The 20789-nt window shown below is 43.3% G+C and overlaps 1 protein-coding gene across 2 annotated transcripts in view; it reads right to left on the bottom strand.

The window, feature by feature from the left end:
- PNP (purine nucleoside phosphorylase) overlaps window positions 1–20789 on the bottom strand; it is a 103616-nt gene that overhangs the window by 74785 nt on the left and 8042 nt on the right. The window contains exon 1 of one of the 2 annotated variants that reach the window (XM_088469915.1): window positions 868–1029. The exons of the other annotated variant lie outside the window; for it this stretch is intronic. Coding sequence (XP_088326041.1) covers window positions 868–935 — 68 coding nt within the window. The 5' untranslated portion in view covers window positions 936–1029. Of the gene's footprint in view, window positions 1–867; window positions 1030–20789 lie in introns of those variants that run through there. 2 annotated transcript variants of the gene reach the window in all.

Consider the following 20789-nt stretch of genomic DNA (forward strand, 5'->3'; position numbering starts at 1 on the left):
GGTACCTTACTAATTTGTCACTCCCAAGACTCTCTTTGTAATTTCAGAAGCCACCCTCTACATGGCTGCAAAATGGTATGCATAGACATGAATAGTGGTAATACAAATATAAGGGGTGCTCAAGCACTCATGGAGCTGGCTTCTTTGACCAATGGTACATGTTAAACAGCTGGAAAGGTTGGATAGGAGAATTCATCTATCTCCAAGTTATGCTCAAGATAACCAAATCCTCTCTAGGATAAGTATGCAGTGGTACCTATATTATAAACAAATAATTCAAGGACACTTTTTAATTAGAATTGGCATTTTATGTTAAAGACAAGCTTTTGAGAAATCTACTCTATTCTTCTTGTCAAGCATTGATTTACAAATGTACAAAAAAAGCCAATATATCACTGACCAAAATTAGAGTGAAGGGTAGAATATGCACAAGGAAATACAAAGGAGGATAGGAGTAAAGGTACTGAAATATATGTAAGGATGTTGGTGATAGGTTATGAGGTGTAATGGAGGGAAGGGTTCTATAAGCATCACATAGTGGCAGAACAAGGCTAGTCACTTCTCTATAGACTGATCACTCAGCGCTGATTAGATGCTCCTTTCTGAACCATAGGAGAGATTTTTGAATCCTTGTGCATATAAAGTCTAATCCATAGCGGCCGATTGCTTAGAAAACGAACGCAAACACATGTGTGAGCCATACGGGTCACAGCACGAGTTTTGTTGTCATCTGTTCATCAGTATTCATCAATACCCTTAAACCAGCATCATCTTTAATACCTGATCATCAGAACAGTGTGACCGTGACAAATGATGTCCCACGTGTGCGCAGTCACTAATAGAAGAGACGATTCATGTAACACTTACCCATTACGACGTGCTTCGTCTTTTATGTTGATCTCCTGCTTCTGTGTGTCATATACTGGGGGAGACATAACAGCACTAACCAGCACCTGTAAGCAATCACACAACTGTGTACAGTGTGCATTACATACAGGGCTCCCGGGTTATGTGTATATGTTATGTACACAGAAATGACTCACAACGTTCTACAAGAGAAAAACGTTCTTGATTGGCTGCGAGAAACGTGCCCTTCACACTTCCCTAAAACGATTGGGTAATTTCTCTCCTTCAAGGCAAGCCCCCAGTTCTGATTGGCTGTAACTTTGTCAGTGACTCATTAGCTTTCCGTTCCGCCTGATAACATATATGGTCTGTGTGAGTCAGTCAGTGACATTGGCGATTGGCGGTGCCCGGATGTGGCAGGGAGCGGGGAGTTTGTGGAAGTTGTTTTGTGATCATAGACATGGAGCGTTTCGCGATTTAAAACTTGGTCACTGTCACTGTGACACAATGGGGCCAATCCTATTCCCTGCGAAGGGTACAAGTTTCCGTTGCAACGGCGTTTAAACACTGGCAATGGACCGGCACCTTGCACCCTCGCGGGCCGCTCTGAGACCAAAATTGGCATAATTTTGCTCGGAGCCCTATGGGGCTGCAAGCACTTTTAAGCAAATACACGCTGCTGTCAAGCGCATTGAATGGGATTGAACCCAATGTCTCCATTGTATTGCCACACTTATATATTGAGGGCCTGATTCAAAGATAGACACAAATGCTGTTGCAGCTGCGATCTCTCACGGATCGCATTTGCGAAAATATGCTAATGACTCACTTGTCGTCCAGTGCTTAGAGACGCCCACTGACAGCATCTCACATCCAGCGCTCATGCACAAAACCAGAAACAGATCACAGATCAGGCGGCCATCAGCCCTCTGAGTAAGTCTAAGCTGTCGCAGACATAGCGGGTCTCCAGACACGCAGAGGGCTCTCCTGCTACGAGCAAGAACGCAGTGGCTAATGTATGGACTCCCCTAAAACGGTGTTTAAACGGTTCCACATACCTGCGTTTTTCTAACCACCTCCTCTTGTTACCTCCCCTAAACGCTGACTATCTGACACTAATTTTGAGAGTGATTCCTCTGTGTGATCGTATTCGCAATTTAATTGCTGTGCTGCACAGTGTAGCTAACACGCAGGCGCAATAGCAAGCAATTGCTCAATCTGCGTAAATATCGACATTGCATCCATCTCTGAATCATGCCCTAAGACCATAAATGGAACTACTCAGTAATAACATTGACCGTGCAGTCTGTGGCAATCTAGGGCCATAGTGTGGCAACATTATGCAACATGATCATGTGTCAGAAATTCACGCTGCCGAGATTCCAGCACTGGTATTTTGATTGTCGGCATCCCGCACGCAGGGATGCTGACTACATCCCAGTATAGCTATGGGGTGAATTTATAATGCTGTCAGGAACTGTAAATAAAGGAATACATCTATAATTTTCAACTTCTGAAACTGTAACTCTACTCCTTACTAAAGTTGTTAATTTGGCTATTTAAAACTACACATACTGTACAAATAGATATACTGCATTTAAGTTATTTGAAAATATACTGTATGGGGTCAAATCAAATAGGGCACTGCCAGCCATTTTCACTGCAAATTCGCACAGTGCATTTAATTTGCAATTACATTTTTTTTATATGCAATCTCTATGCAGGTGAAAAGGTAGGAAAAAAATTTGCAGAAAGCATACTACTCTAAAGAAAAAATCATGCTTTTGGATGGGTTAAACTATCTTAATTTGGCGGATAAAGACATGTCAGTTTTCGGGTGACTTTATCTAAAAAGCTCTATGATGGGTTAAATTATGTGGGACAGGTATGTGGAGATGTAATGATGTAGAACAGGTATGTGGAGGTGTAATGATGTAGGACAGGTATGTGGAGGTGTAAAAGATGTGGGACAGGGATGTGGAGGTGTAAATGATGTAGGACAGGTATGTTGAGGTGTAAATGATGTGGGACAGGTATGTGGAGATGTAATGATGTAGGACAGGTATGTGGAGGTGTAAATGATGTGGGACAGGTACGTGGAGGTGTACATGATGTGGGACAGGTACATGGAGGTGTATATGATGTAGGACAGGTATGTGGAGGTGTAAATGATGTAGGACAGGTACGTGGAGGTGTAAATGATGTGGGACAGGTACGTGGTGGTGTAAATGATGTGGGACAGGTACATGAAGGTGTAAATGATGTGGGACAGGTACATGGAGGTATATATGATGTAGGACAGGTATGTGGTGGTGTAAATGATGTAGGACAGGTATGTGGAGGTGTAAATGATGTAGGACAGGTACGTGGAGGTGTAAATGATGTGGGACAGGTATGTGGTGGTGTAAATTATGTGAGACAGGTATATAGAGGTGTAAATGATGTAGGACAGGTACTTGGATATGTAATGATGTAGGACAGGTATGTGGAGGTGTAAATGATGTGCGACAGGTTTGTGGATGTGTAAATGATGTGGGACAGCTATGTGGAGGTGTAAATGATGTGGGACAAGTATGTGGAGATGTAATGATGTAGGACAGGTATGTGGTGCTGTAAATTATATGGGACAGTTATGTGGAGGTGTAAATGATGTGGGACAGGTATGTGGGGGTGTAAATGATGTGGGACAGGTATGCGGGGGTGTAAATGATGTGGGACAGGTATGTGGAGGTGTATATGATGTGGGACAGGTGTGTGGAGGTGTATATGATGTGGGACAGTTATGTGGAGGTGTAAAAGATGTGGGACAGGTATGTGGAGGTGTAAATGATGTGGGAAAGGTATGTGGAGGTGTAAATGATGTGGGGCAGGTATGTGGAGGTGTAAATGATGTGGGAAAGGTATGTGGGGGTGTTGTATTGATGGGAGAGGGATTTTACAAGTTGCACATGAGAGCTAAAAGTATTTTTTTCCAGCTTTTTAAAACCTGTATAAGAACACTAGACAATCACATTAAACACATTTATCTGTACCCCAAAATATTGAAAAGACTTACATTTGTTGACAAAGCAAAAATCATTTTGTCATTATTAATAAATAAATGCAAAAATCAATAATTTTATCTCTTTTAAGAACCTACAGTACTTCCCTTATGGTCACTAACAGCCTTCAATATGGCCCTGCCATCTCATTTGTCACTTCTCCCTGGTCACTTTTTGTAAGCCACATGAGCTTGCAGCGAGTCCCGCAAATCACAATTTATAATTGAATCTCGCATTTCACGGGTGCTCGCGTTGCCACAATGTATGCAAGTTTTGATACGATTTTGCTCTCGCAAACTCAAATCTTATTGAATTGACCCCTATGTCTGGAATTGTTTATGTGCAGGCCTCCATTAAGTATGTGAACTATCTGCAAAATACATACAGGATTCAGTGGCAGTTCCTTACCTGCACAGAAATACAAACCAAGAGTAAATTAGCCGATAGAAATTAAAATTTTGTATTTCTAGTTAATTGAGGTAGAAAAAATATTCTTTACATTAATATAAAAACAGTATTTGTTCAAATAATTAATATATACTCATCAGTATGATTAAATAAGGCAATACTTTTGCTGAATATCTATATATCTATAATATTATTCTGTCCAGACACAGCAGTAGCCCTACGGCCAATTGTGATATAAAATTAAAAACCACTAAAGTGATGATCAACAGAGATCAACAGAGATAAATCACTCCGTAGGAAGGATTATTTCATTCAACATTTTTTATCCAATTGGTACTGTGAGGTGGTGTTTGAGGTTACATTACATTAACCATGGGGAAGTCTAATACAGGTGATCCTCACAGATCACTCTGCACTTGCAGTAGTGTTAATTAAATGTATTTATGCAACTCAGACATTTACCATAGTGTGGTAAGGATGAAAGCAAAACAAGTGTCCTCATGAGGAGATTAACCTGTATGGTCTGTACAGTTGAGGGACGGAGGGCGCGGTTAAGATAGGAACATCCACAAATCAAAAAACAGTATGCATCAAAAAAAAAAAAAGCTGTGTTATAATATTACCTGCACATATAACATACCAGTACCAGTAACAAAGTAAAATAAACACAACAATGTCAAGGCTGCACTTGCAGTTCATGTGTAATGTTCACAATACAGTACCTACATTGGGTTATTGTCTGTACTTCCTCTGCCTGCTTCTTTACCTTACTTTACTTTGATATATTCACTTGTAAAGTATTACATTTCTATATAAAAGGCCCTGATTGCTTAATGTTTTTGAATGTGTAGAGTGTTTACAATTGGAATGGTATATAATACCTTACCCCGTACTTGTTAACTTTACAGACGCCTCTCTGACCCAATAGGTGTTATCACCACTCTGACTAACCTACTTGCGGTATGTCCATTCTTTGTCTCAATTCAAAGAACAGCTGTGGGAAATTACAGCTATGGAAACTCCAGTATAATATGGGTACCACTATCTATCTGAATTGCAAGCAGAATGCTGTTTTCAAAACACCTTGCCTTGTTAATACCATTATTTATTCACCACATTGAGCCAAGTAGTGAGAGATAAGAAAACTAGAGAAACAGATGACTAATAATCACCAAGTCACTGTTTATAGTAGTTTGTAACAGGGACGGACTGGGGCTGTAGATCAGCTCTGGCAGTCCGCCCTGTGCGATGGGGTGGCGTGCTGCGAGTCACAGGGGCCTAGCCTCACGACACGCCCCCATGCAGAGCGCACCGGACCATCACTGCCACTACCCCCTGGGCCGGCTCCAGGGGTTGCCGCGCCTTGTGCTGGTCCGGTCCCCGGCGCCTCTTCACTCGTGCCCCTATAGGTCACGCCCCCTAAATGTCGTTATTTGGGGACGTGTCTGTATGGCACGCCTCCCAGTAATGTCAGGCTGGGGGCGAGCCCGGACAGAGGATGACACCCGCGACTGTTATGCATGCACAGTGAGTGGGTGCATACACCTCCATAGCATCATGTGACACATCATGTCCGTGACACTGAGTGCTGAAGAGGGGACTTGGGAGCCGCTCTGCACTGTATGCAGCAGTGTGCATGCAGAAATTGAACACAGCGGCGGAAGTTGACTACTCAGCGGCTTTGGAGTCAGGGAAGGAGGCACCATATACTATATAGGGAGGCATTGTGGGATGTATTAGGAGGGTACGCTCATGTGATAATGCCTCCAGAGCAGGGCTGGCTCCAGGGGGAGTCGTGTCCTGTGCAGGACGGGACTCATGCGCCCGTTACCTGCGCACGTCTTGGTTGTGAGCAACTGAAAATGGGCGTGTGGCCTAATTACCATAGGACATGCCACTAAATGACGTTATTTGGGGTGTGCCGTTAACGCCAGGCTGGGGAGAGCCCAGCACTACATCAGTAGCTGGGCTGCCCCCAGCTCTCTTCTGCACTGAATGGATGCCGTGCACATGTGCGTCCATTCCTCTTCTCCAGGGCCGCCACCGCCGCACAGCTGCGGAAGTGGCGGTGCCCAACTTCCTGACTGCCCGTAGGACACTTCATAGCAACAGCGGGGCAGTGCCCGAAAAACGGGACTGTCCCACTGAAATCAGGAATGGCTGGGAGGGGTGCGCCCTCTGTGAGATGGCTCCCCTGTTCGACCGCACTGGTCGAACATGCCTCGAGCTGGCCCTGCTCCAGAGACACAAAGCTGCTAATATCATCTGAAAATGGTGTTAACAAACGGTGCCAAGCACCAAAAGCTACGTTTTTCGGAGCTAGGTAAATACAGCCAGACAGCAGTCCAGAGAGAGAATAACGGGATCTGAGGTCTGCAGCGTTGTTTAGTCTAATGTACAGATACCTCTAAAATCTCCTGCATTAGGCTAATCTTAAATAACCCCGATACCTAATTTACGTTTCTGCATGATTTTAAAGTAACAGATTGATAAATATGTCCCTTACTGTTTAAATCTTGTTGCCTGCTTCTTGTTCTCTATTCAACCCATATTTCACTCTTTTCACATTTTTGTATTAAATGATGAATAAACTATAATAACTTTTGTTTTAATTTATTTTAATCAACACCAGTTATGTGCATATAGGTGAAAGGGCTTGCAGCAAAGTTAAGTGATGGGAGAGAATTAAAAAAAATTCTGTGTTTGTTTGCTTTGTACAGCCACGGATGAATAATTATCTTGAAACACAGTACAGTATGTCAGTATCACATTTTTTCCCAACATTTAATGGTGTGAGAGTGAGGAGAGCCCAGCCCCAATCAGTACAAACTATTTCTCACACCCTCCATAGGCAGCCAATCAGGACTCAGTATCATAACACTCCCTCCCCTATACTTTGCCAGAAGTAACAATGGGAACCGCCACAAAAGTTAACAAATATTCCAGAGATCCACATGAATACAGTGTTGTTTCCTTTCACTATCACTATATACCAGTTTATCTGTACTCTAATCTAGCTAGATTATTTCCTAACATTTCACACATCATCTATGGATCTGTATCCTGTTTTGTGACACATTAAGCTTGCATGCTTGTGAAACCCTTTTTACTTTTTTAAGCCTTGTTCACATTTTTTATCCTTTTAGTGCTACTAGTATACATGTTTATTTATAGATGTCCAGTAGTAAACAAAGTTAATGTGCCCTCTTAATGGTGTCAAGTATAAGGAACAAGTTACATTTAAGCTGCGTACAGATGGTACGATAAAACTGATCGATTTGAACGATAACGATATCATTCATATCGTTATCGTTCAAATCGTTCAGTTTTTGGCCCCTTCCAACCCTCCAACGACCTGCGATGCGCGGGCATGTATGGACGATATGGATATCGTCCATCGCTCGTGCATGCAGGTCAAGTTGCTCGATATCAAGCAGGTTACGCGGGTCGTTATAGTCATTGGTAAATTGGTGGTGTGCTGGATGATCGATATCGATCATCCAGCACACCAGGAGGGCGCAGGATGATCAGACAGCGATAGCGTTGCCTGATCGCTCCGTGTGTACGGAGCTTTAGGTCTACATGACACCTGACAATTATACAGACTAGCGGGTAGAACATTTTCAAGCATTTTAGAAATTAGTATATTCATTATGTTCAATCCTAATTTTAAACTGGGATAGTTTAGTTTACTCCCAATAATTGCAGTCCGAGCATTAGTACCATATCTTATACTGATGTTAGACAAAAGGGCTGATTCAGTGTTGCACACAAATCATGGAACTTAAGCAGCGTACACACTTGGCGATTAGGAAAGACAGTACGATTACAACATCGTAATCGTACAGTCGTTCCTGATCCCCTGTAGGGCCTACACTGAACCATATGTCATTCAGTGTAGGCACCCTCTCTCATGCCTGAACATGGCCAATCTGTCGTTATTGGCTGATTGACCTGCATGTTCAGGCGATGATAGATGTCAGAAACGACCAGCAGGAGCGCGCATTGCTGGTCGTTTCCGACATTATAGTGCACGATTTGTGCATGATTAATGAGCGATTGAATGATTACGATTTTGTAATCATTCAATCGCTCATTAATATCGCCAAGTGTGTACGCTGCTTAAGGGCCCACTTCAGACCCGCTCGCTAGATGTGTTCGCACGCAGCCAAAGTATGCAAATCCCGCGACCACACAGTAAGACAGTAGAATGCCCACTATGTCTTGGCATGCGATTGCGGTGTGTATTTAGATGCCCAAGAGTCTGTCTTAAGACGCTCACTTATGCACATCAAATCCAGGAAGTGTATGCAACCATCGGTAACATCGAGTACCATCGGATGCGATCGCAGCACTTGTGGTTGACCATACCCTACCGCAAGCACTTCGAGTGCTTCAGTGTGTAATTCAGTGTGTAATTCAACCATGTGACGTGTACTATGACGCTCCATAATAATTAAGCACGCCGCTGAAATGGCATTAAGACCATCAGACACGCCTGCGTTCGCACCACCACACCCCCGTTTTCAACGACCAACCCCTGTCACCTCCCATAAACGGCTTGTCCTGTCACTCATTCTAGCGAGCTGGCTATGCTCAGTGGATGAACGCTTCCCGATCACATGGACTAGTTCGCACACGCGCACTGTGATGCATGCGCACATTGTGGAACATCGGCAGCTACAAGTGAACGCATCCTAGCAAGCGGGTCTGAATCGGGCCCTAAGGGCGTGATTCAGCAGAGGATGCAGGAACATGTTAGCAGCTGTGATAGCTGTAATACTGGAGCATACTTGCCTACTCTCCGGGACTGCCCGGAGCCTCCCAAAAATCGATTGCCGTTCCCCGCACCCCGCAAGAGTATGCCATCCCCCGGGAATGGCGGCCGCCACCCCCCCCCCCACGATGCCCCCGCATCCGCTGGGTCTGTGGGCAGTCCTGCGGTGCGATGACACGATTCACACTGAATTGCATCATCATAGCCCCGCCCCCTTCTTTATAATGCCGGTAAAGCAGGGGATGGAGACGCGATCGCGTCAGCACGCCCCCCTGCTCTGCCTACTGAAACCGCCTCCACCCTCCCTGCTGCACCGACCTGGCAGCCCCCTCCTGTCGATAAATATGAGCAGGAGGCATCCAAGGATGCAGCATCGGATAATCTGCGATCACATTGGCTGGCTGAGTGACCCATGGGGTCACACAAACCAGCCGCCGCAAATACAGGAGGCCAGGAAATCTCTGTCAGAGATCCTGACCTCTTCCCTCCCCCCCATTGGTGGAGACACAGCTCCATTTTGGGAAATGGAGGCATTCGTCGCCCACTCACAAACGGCAGCAGACTCAATCACTGACAGTCTGCTGCCACTCTGCATACGATCACGCAGGACTCGTACTGCACATGCGCAGCACGGTCCGATGCCTGCACAATTTCCCAGCCATTGGTTTAGCAGTGTACGTAATCAGGGCCTAAATGCAGATATTCGCCCCTTGTGCAGAGTTATATGTATGTTTGCGACTGCATCGCCCCATCTGTACACTTGCTTAGCTAGATGTCATCATTATTATATTTATATTGATTTGTTGATATGAGCTGAGAAGGTCTTCATGTAGCAAAACAAAACTAGTCATTATTTGCCATGTAGTGAACATCCAAATAACACTTGAAAAATGTGTTAATAATATGTTGCCAAAACGAAATCATGTAACGTGTCCTGCTTCTTATCTCAGGGCCTGATTCACAGCTGGACACTAATGTATGTGCTGCTGCCATTTATTTTGAATTCGCTGCTGCAATAATATGCAAATGCTGGTATCAGCCTCCCCCTCCTTCAATTGTGAGCACTGGAGATTGCAAGCCCTGAGATGCCCACATTCCATGTCCGTGGCCAGAGGAAATCCGCCGGTGTATTCAAACACTCCACCATCAGCACACCATTACGAAGACCATATGGCTGGCGCATTGTCTCATTCTCAACTTTCTATAAACATGGCCTCTGTAGCTGCAGCTCTGCGTCTGAGAACGCAGCCACCTTCACTGACCCACCCTTGACAATTCCGTAAGATGCCCAAGACAACCTTTTTTTGTGTTCACTTCAAGCCACCTCCCTAGAACAGCCATGACTGTCTGCCGCCAGCTCTATTATTACAAGTGACTCAGGCCCTGATTCAGACCCGCTCGCAGGTCTGAAGGGCGTTTTTTTTTTTTGTGTCCGGCCTCCACCCACAGCTTTAGCGAGCGGCCAGGTGATGGTCGCGACCATCGCGACCCTTGTGGTAGGGTCTCATCTGCTGCAAAGCCGCAGTGAGCTTCCGGCTCTAATAGAGCCGTAAGCTCACCACTGACATCACTTGTGATGTCAGTGGGGCCGCCCCCAAATGGCAGGCGTTCCTTCGGGAACGCCTCCGTTTGGCCAGCCACCCCCCCCTGACCTGCCTACCAAACGGGGCGAGCTGTCGATCAACATCTACAGCCGCCCCTTTTGGACGCGAGCGCCGGAGCAAGTGATTTCTCGCTTGCTCCAGGGCTCGCTCACACGCAGTGCGCACGCTGCCCGGCCATCGTCCCGCTTGCGAGCGGGTCTGAATCAGGCCCTCAGTTCACAACAGCATTCTCTGCATACACTCAGTGGTAAGCCTGCGCAATCGGGGTTTCTCAGACATTAGCAAAAAATTGATAAACTGCGCAATCATCAACACTGCGTCCACCTCTGACCCACAGTGACTACAGCAGAGGCGTCACCAGGTGTGGTAACACCTGGCGTGGCACTCACTGGGCCCTTGTACATGGCAGAGGCGTGCGTCTATCACCCCACTGGTGCGCTATTTGGTGACACCATCCAAGAGGGTGACACCAAAAGAGCAGCTCAAATGGTGTCACCTGGTGTGACCTGCACCCCCGTAGTGATGCCTCTGGACTACAGTATCCTGACCATCTGCTTAATTAGAAGCCACTCATTTAGAAACCTGAAAGACACATTCTACACCTGTGCTCTTTTTACACACTAAAAACAAAACAAATGAAAGGATCCATGTGGATCTAGAGAATGTTACATCCACTCAGGCCAATTCCTTCCTTACCTAGTATGTCTAGGCAACCAGTCACTGCGCTCTGCAATCACTAATTACAGCAGGAAGCACACAGAGATTCATATCACCATGTACTGCCTCCTGCAGTTGTTGATTAGGTAGTGCAGTGATATAACTCCTAACTTTGCAGCGCTGTGAAGCAGTACAGGAGTCATAGCCTGCTACATTTCCCTGCCAACATGCATTGCTGGGTGTACTAGTGGCAGAACGCAAGTGGAAATGCGAACATATCTTGCGCATTTCAGCATCATGCCCATGCACCAAGCAAAAAAATCGACATCTGCGCATGTGCTGGATAGGGTATACACACATGGACGGATTGATCCCTCTTTCCGTGAAATGGGCATTTCTGTCCGGTAACAATGTGAACGCACAGAACTATTCTGTGCCGTGAGAGTGTATTGTGGCTTCCAATCTGACGGGTCTTTGCGCACAGCAAGGAGTGAATGCTAGTCCGGATACTAATGATGACAGTTGCGGATGCGGACACAAAAAAAAGCGGGTGGGATAGGCTTCCATATGCAGAAACAGATTTTTAGTATACACAGGTGGATTCTTGCATTAGCATAAGGAGGCTACTGCAATATAAAGGAAAAGCTCCCACGGATGCGTCCGACTCAGAATGAAGCCCATAGTCAGTGCAAGAGGAAGTGCACATTGGTGCGTTTCCAACTACATTCACTGCTTGCAGAGCGCATTGACTGGCTTCTAGATGTATTGGCGTGGCAACATAGGCTGAGGGCCAGGAAGCACAGTGTTAAGTAGTAATAGAGTATTATTACTTGAGGGGAAGGTTAGACTTCACATCAAGCCTGTAAAGTAATATCCTCAAAATCATACCTCCCAACTGTCCTTAGTTAGGCATCCCTTTTAGAATGTAAGCTCTTTCGAGCAGGGTCCTCTACCCTCTTGTGATTCTCCCTATTGTATTTTCATTTATCTCTTACTCCCCAACTAACACTTGGCTGCTTATGTGGATGTAAAGGTCAGTAATATATAGCTATGTTTTTTATCCATGTCCTGCATTGTATTGTATTGTAAGTCGCTGGTTACTTATTTGTTTATGTACTTTGTAAGGCGCTGCAGAACACTTGTGGCGCCATATAAATAAATAATAATAATAATCCCGATTTGAATTTTCTGTGTCGCTGTCCTGGTTTGTGGTGATGTTGACAGCTATGCCACATTAACTGCTATTCTGCATACCAGAGTAATGGTGCATAGCAGAGTAATGGTGAACAGGTTCCGTGTGCGTTTGTCACTAATGAATGAATAATTGGGTGTTAAGAGGGAAATGGAGAAGGTAAGTGGCCTAGCACTTCAAAAGTGACAGACCATTCATGATGTAAACACACTTGCTACAGTACCACATCCCCCAGTCCTGATTCATGGCATTGCTTTTTTTTCAGATATATTTATTGTGGCAAATAGAAGCAAACTACATGTCATATAGAGCAAGCAAGATATTTAGGGCGTAATTATCACAATCTGCATTTTTAATGTGGATCTGATAAATATTTTTCACCTAAATTTGCATTTTGAAGAGGAATATTTTCATGCATATATACCATTAAGCTCTCTTTTCCCGGTTCAGCTCCAGAGCTTATAGAAATCTCCAATAGGCTACTATAGACTAATACATCTTCAAATGACGTTAGCTACCGTGTCCAAGCTCCAAAGCATTGCAGAGCTTGGTAAATTTGTCTGCATAGCATCCCCAGTAATGGAGTAATGCAGCAGATATTGGTGATAACAGATGATGGTGAAAATATGTCAGGACAGGTAATAAAAGTCCTGAAACAAGAAAAGATAAATAAAAGCCACTAGGTTTCAGATTTCCAATAAAACTTTACAAATATAGCAAAACATAAAAAGGAGAAGTAATATCATATACAGCTTTCAAATGTCCGAAGCCCCTGTTTTTTCAAGCGGAGTGACACTCCCCACCATTTTATGGTATGAACTTCCGTTTCTTTTAATCATTGCTCTCATTTGGAGCTATTCTGATTGCTTTGTCATGTTGGAGCTTATTGTATTTATTTATTCTTGTACTCAACTTCATTGTATCCATGATATTGTTTTATTGCATGGGAATTTAATATGAAGTTATTCCTTGCTCTGGTATTTGGAGCTAATTTTATGCACTTTGATCTCTGATATTTTATTATACTGCGTTATGTCTTTATGGTGATATTCATTTAATAAATTCAGTTTGCCACTGATATTCAGACATAGTTTTCATTTGATCCATTAACGGTAAGGTCACTACATTAAACTTTGTTTGTGTATTCTCTCGTGGGTAAGGGATACCCTAAGTTAGTGACCAGCAGCTGCTTTTGAGGTGCGCTTAGGGACTTACCATTTATTTTATCCTATTATATCAGTCAATCAAGGCTGCACAAACTGCTACTTCCAGGGCCTTGAAGTCCCCAGCTGCAAAACATACCCGCCAGTCAGCCAGTGAGGCCTCGAGAGCCATGGAATCTCCACGAGCAACACAAACTCGACAATGTGCTAATGCTGCAAGAACTGCTGTTCTTAGTTTAAAACATGGCAAGACTTTAAAAATGGGTAAAACTCCCACCACTCTTGAACCCAACCGAGCCACTTAAGTCTCTGGTTGCTCGAACACACAATAAATCAAAAGTGTTTTGCTCAGACATTCGAAAATATAACTCTCCTTTACTATTCAGGATCAATGGAAAAAATGGCTGCAGATGTACTCTAAGGGCCATGATGTCTATGAAGAACTTCGAGGGGTTATAGGCAAGGACAATGTAAAAAATAAAGGCTGCAGATGTACGAGTAAATCAAGGTCCATTCTTCAACCCAGGCAATGGCGGGTATCGTATGAAGTCACAAATAACTGGCAGAAGTCAGCTGCTCCTTTGCTGGTTCAGATGCAGAGAGCAAACTTGGAAATACTGAGAGCTGTCAGGAGACCCCTAGGCAGGGACATGCAGTCAGGGTAAGCAAGGGTGGCAGAGCCTCATCTCTCATATTCCTGAGATTTGATATAATATGATTAGAATAATACAAAGAAGTAATTTATAACTTAGAAACATCTTCATTGTTTATTGTAATAATTTTTATAGTAAACACTCAGATGAGAGATGAGGCAGCAACAGCTCAGCCTCGCTTCTGTATAGTCAGACACTTCTTGCAGAGCTGGGGGCGGGGCCACTCCACGGGCAGTAAGCTGCACAGAAAGAGAGCTAATAGAGGTATGCCTCTGAGTATGGGGGGAGCGTGCCTTGAGCACTGATGGACACCTTGGATGTGTCATATGACTAGGAAGTGCACTGCAGTGTTTAGAGATTGGAGCTCAGCAGCAAGAGAAGACACAGTGATGCAGGTAGGAGAATCAATGGGCACTGAAGATTAGTGTAGTGAGGGGAAAGTTACAATGAGTAGAGAATAAGACAGGCTCCCAGCACTCAGACCCATCTCCATATGTGCCTCTCCAACTATTGACTTTAACGCACGTTACTGCCGCTAGGTTATAATATTACTAACAGTTTTCAAGGGGCACGTTTTTTTTATTTGCCCTGGCCATTTTCCCGGTGACCTGTGCATACACTATAGACTCTGGGCACACTCTAGTGCCCAGAGTATGTAACTCCAGCGCTGGCCGCGCACAGCTCAGTGCGCTGCCGGCTGCCGGGCGGAGAGGAGGGGGCCCGTGTCGGAGACTGCACACGGGCCCCCTCCTCTCTAGAAACGCCCCTGGTAGGGGCACACCTCTGTGGATAGCGGTCAGCAAAAGTAATGTCTCCAGGCAAGTTGTCATCCACTGCGGGCACCAAGCAATAGATCCAGACTTGTAAAGGAACAAACGGGGTGTCTCTAACTGGTTTCGCTCCGTTTTCTGGGAGCTTTTTCAAAGAGTCTCCATATGTGCCTCTCCAGCTATTGACCTCACCGCACGTCATTGCTGCTAGGTTAGAATTTTACCAACAGTTTTCAAGGTGCACCATTTTTTTATTTGCCCTGGGCACCATTGACCCTAGTTATGCCTCTGATGATGAGGATAATTTTGGTCCTTTAGTCTAGACAAGCTGTAGTCTATATCAGCAGTGTTCAGCTGCTTTATATTTCCAAAATCCCTCCCCCATTATTATTACTGATAAAATATGTAGGTAGTACTTAAATATGTAAGGGAATATAACTGACTAGTTGGCGGTTTGGAACAAAAATTATGCAATGTATGGTATCAAACGATATTCGTTGAGTAGTGTGAAAACGATCAAAAACATTCAAAAAAAGTATTTTCAACTTGTTGGTTAAATGATAAATCAAGCATGTTTGATTTGTTCTCAGGATGTATGACCTATACATTTGATAAGGCTTTCCAATTGGCAGTAATTGGCAAAATATAGCCCTAAAAGTTCATGCAACCCACTCACACAGCAAAACTGTCAATACAACTACCAATCCTGCTGCTCGATGTGAGTGCACAGTGACAGGATCACTACCCAATTTGGCCACTCAAGTGGTTGGCTAAACCCAATGAAATACAGATTTTTGCACTTTATGAGGCATATTTACTAAAATGTGTATTAAAGAATCGAAAATTAGCTTTTCTTATCGTTGTAGCAATTTGGAATGCTATTGTAGGGCAATGTATCAATAGTGAGATGACGCAAATGCTAGAAATTAAAGTGATTTCAAACCCCACTGACTGGGCCAAGCATGTGCAAAAGGTAATTGCTGGAGAGGGACCCTTTGGGTGTCTTTCTGAAACAAAATGTAGCCCATAGACTAGAATGGGCAAATGCCATCTTTAGCTAATGTGGCCGAAAGCTTAGCTTTTTGGTGCTTGGTAAATTATTATTATTATTATTATTATCCTTTGGGCGCGTCGCTGAAATGTTTGAGTACACAAATGCTTTATTGCTCACATTGAAGACCATTCTCAGTTGGAAAATATGCACCTACCACGGGGCTGGTGCAAGTTTCAACGGTGTGACCAGATGCACTAAGCGGTCTTACAGCGTCTATATACACTTAGAGGGGTATTCAATATGGGAGCGAAAAGTGTCATTCCCTGGGGTGCAGGCTATTTTTTTTAAGCCTGCACCCCTAAACCCCAATTCTGCACTTTTTTTCACCACCTATTCAGTGGTGAAAAGTTATCCCTGTTTTCGAACCTGCGAAAAGTCTTTGAAATTGAATACGGGGATAATTAAAATCAGCGCAAATGACGTCATCGTCAATAATTTTCGCTCCAAATTGAACACCCTTGTTAAAGTGGGTGTACCAGTCCTTGTACATGCAGATGCACACTTGTACACGAGGGGAAGGACTGATACAAGCATTAGCATATGGTCGCAGACGCGACTAATGCAAAGGACGGCAAAGCAGCGGCAGCTGCCTGCATGTTCAGCTTTAGACTGTGTTTTATGAAACTTTTTTAAATGTTAAGTAAATATACCTGAAATTAATAAATGTATTTCTAAATAATTAAAAAAGAGTTGCTGTTTGATTAGTTTTGTAGATATTTATACTTACTTGATATTAACTGTCACTCTTAGGTTAATTCAATATACTGAAGAACCCCACTCCAAGGGAATACATTTCCATTGCATAATCACTGTGTTTATATTTGATATACATTACTAGTGGTTGATTTTCAATTAAAAGGATTATATGTACTGTACATGGCAGAATGTAATATAAAGGTAAAGTCAACTAAATGGGCCACATGTAATAGCCTGCAGGTTGCAGAGTTTGCGGATATTTCAGGGATTTAGCAGTGTCTTTTAAAGTAGTAAATTTTTGTAAGGTACAACCAGGTTGGTTTTGCCATTAAAAAAAGTTGTCACTTTAGATCTTTGAGTGAAATATTGTTGAACTCTGCAACCTGCAGGCTATTTCATTTGGCCTAGCCCTATACATATGTCTGTAAGTCTTTAAAACAGGACCATGCATGTGCAGAAAAGCATTAGCAAAGCCTTGGGCCATTCATGATATGCTGTAACAGAAGGAGACAGCTACTTTATTAGTTTTCCTAAGGTATCAGGAGTAGCGATGTAAATCATAAATTACTCTATATTGTAGCTGGTTGCTGACACATTTTCAGGAAGTCTGTCCCAGGTCACTGACAAAACTGCCCAGGTCACAAATAATGTCTATTACTGTCAGTTTGTGTAACAGCTGGGAAGGCCACTTTATAATACTCATTCCACAGATTTATTTTTAAAGTCCAAAACCTGCATATATGATCTAAAGGAATTTGTAACTAGAGAGATGAGAACAGTATCCTGAAGAGATCCCTTCCCAGTCATAATTCCTGAATGGTTTCAATAAACTAAATTGAAAACACATTTACATGATCATAGTTTGAGGAAAAGGCGGTTTATGATCTACTGAAAAATTCTCCCAAAACCAAAAAGGACAAATAGTGCAGCACACCTCTCCTGTCATTCCTGCTGCATCCTCAGCCCTACCACTACACACAACATGACGTGTGAAGGTCAACATGTACTCACAGCCTTGTTCAGCACTCTACTGAGGGACATGCAGCTGTGTATTCTAAAATGGTTTTAGTGTAAATAGAAGTTATACTAATTAGGCAGAACTAGAATCCTTGACAAATGTGTAAAATGGGACCCTTTTCCCTTGTTACCCATTGGATAATTAACAGAGAGACTAGCAATACGTTAATAAGTGACTTTATATTTTGCAGAATGGACAAATTATTTTGGTTAGGAGGTTTAATATATAAATACATAGTGAAGAAAAGTTGAGATGCTTGTATGTAGAAAGGTGCTTGTAGTATAGCATTGGGATAAGCAGACTGGGGCTGACTAAAGCAGGGAACACACTGAGCGATGTGTACCCAGCCGATATGTCGGCCTGGTGGGCCGCCATATCTGATTCTGGGTACACATCAGTACGAGGTAATGAACGACGGAACGATCATGTGACCAGCAGTATCTCCACTCGCCGCTAAGTGAATGTTACTGGGCAGTAAGGAGGTGTTGGCACGTGGGCTAAGTGTTCGGAGAAGCGTATAGATGGAATTGTGGGCTACTTATAGGTGAGCATATGCAGAGATCTGGCTTATTTCAGCTGATCTCTATCACCAAATATAAGAATGGCGCCACTGCGAGCTGATAGTGATGATGGCTACTTTCACAAGTGGATGTGTGGCCACTTAGATGCAGCCTCCCTGAATGCAGTTATAGATCCACCTTTATTTCGCATCTGCGTCCGACTTGAGTGTGACTATGAATCAGCCCCATACTAAGCATAATGGGACTAATGCAGACCCACATGTATTTTGCACATATCAAACATCAAACCTAATTGAGAAGCGGCTAAGGAAGGGGCGTTCTCATGTAGGCAAAGTTCAATTGTTGACGCAAAAGAGGCCCATGCAGACCAACAAGTAAGCACACATATGCTGGTGTAGGTTTGTGTACTGGTCTGTGTTTTCCGCCTGAACAGATACAAGTACACGCTGATAAAAGTGATGATGAATTGTAGTAAGCTGGCACATATGATCCCAATGCAGAGGTGTATCAACATGTATACAGCATTGCTTATGTGCATCAGTTATTTTCCTGTGCACTTTTGTTTTTATTACCTTACTCTCACTTTGCTAACCAGGGGAGGAGTAAGAGAGGAGGACGTCCGTGTGCAGTCTAGGTGCGGGTGCCACCCTCTCTCGCCGGCACAGTTGCCGTGTAGACCCGCACATGTGCAGATCTCCTGGAAAAATCATTCACTAAATATGAACATACATACCTCCCAACTTATGACTTATGCAAATCGGCAGCCTCAAGCCCCTTCCTTCCCCTGAAAACACCCTTGAATTGCACACACTAGTGCATGATGTGGCACACAGCATCATAGAGAATGGGGACATACATCCAGACCTCCAGGCAGATAGGATGAACATGGTAACTGCCAGGACAGAAGAACAGCTCTCTCAAATCAAGACTGTTCCCCATATCGGGACACTTGGGGAGGTATGCACATACTGCCAAATCATTTTCTGATTGGAAATGTGTATTTTCAGTTAATCACTAATATATAATGAATATTCATTATGTAGCATAGTTTAAACTACTAGGGGTATATTTACTAAAGGTTGATTTTAATCGATTAAAAATCATAATTGATGTTGTGTTTCTGGGGCTTAATCACACATTTACTAACAGACAGTTTTTGATTTAGTTTTTCAAGTATTAGTAAATGTGTGATTTAGCTCCAGAAACACAACATCAATGTTCATTGATTTTGATCGATTTTAAATTGATTAAAATAGACTAAAATCAACCTTTAGTAAATATACCCCCTAGTCTTTCTTTGAATCATCATTTTGGAAATTGTATAAAGCTGTGACTTACATCATCTGCTGATTTTGTAATGTTGTGTCCAATGCAATTCACAGGTCACATGACTTTCTGGAAACCGTAATGTGTGGTGTCTCAAGATTCTGAGCCTCATTTTCATTGCAATGGATTACATAAATTCACCAAGTATGCCAATAACAGTTTCATAACCGGACATTTAGTAAAGAGCATTAACAAATATCTGCAACACTGTTTCTCTTAGTAGGGTGCAAGGTTTAAATACCAATGAACTACAAATCCAAGCATTTAAGATAAGATATGAAAATAAAAAGAATGTAAATGGTTTACTGCCATCGATGTTAAACACTGATTGCACTATATGTGGAAACCATTGATGGCAGACCCATTGACAACCATCCCCAACAGTGGCTAGACTGCTCATTGATGGATGGTGCTGTCCATTCACCAGTCACAATGGTGGGAGGTCTCCACCTACTGACTGGTGGATGGCTGGAGCTATCCACCAATCAGATTGCAGGAAGCTGCCTGTAAGCAGCAAGCGACCAAAACAAGGGTAATTTGTTGAGTCATCCATTGATCTGAGGTTTGATTTATAATTGTAGGGTGGAGCAAGACTCGCATTAAAATATAAAGTCAATGGAACAGCTGACATTCTCTGTATCATATTAAGGGGCCCATTTATCAACAAGTTTATGATAAAACTTGTTGCGTATGATAAATGGTGCTCAAGCCAATCAGCTTCCAACTGTCATTTTTCAAACAGATGAAAGTTGGGAGCTGATTGGCTGGAGCACTATTATCATACGCAATGCGTTTTATCACTTGTTGCGTATGATAAAAATAGGTCCCTAAAAATGAAGACTCTTGCAGAACATAGTATCTCTGTCTCAAAAATCATGACATCTTTACAATAACTATCTTTTCTTGTGGTGAAAAATAATTGGACGCTCTTGACACAAAGGGGCTGATTCTGAGTTTCAGGCAAAAGCAGCATCGATTGGCAGACACCTGTCTGTGAGTTTATGCCAATGCAACTACAAACTCCTTCCCTTGTGTGCATCCGTTTGGCCAAATGTGCAAGGTC

The sequence above is a fragment of the Taudactylus pleione genome, unplaced genomic scaffold, assembly GCF_031769625.1.
Source record: "Taudactylus pleione unplaced genomic scaffold, aTauple2 ptg000095l, whole genome shotgun sequence".
In the NCBI taxonomy this organism is placed as follows: domain Eukaryota; kingdom Metazoa; phylum Chordata; class Amphibia; order Anura; family Myobatrachidae; genus Taudactylus; species Taudactylus pleione.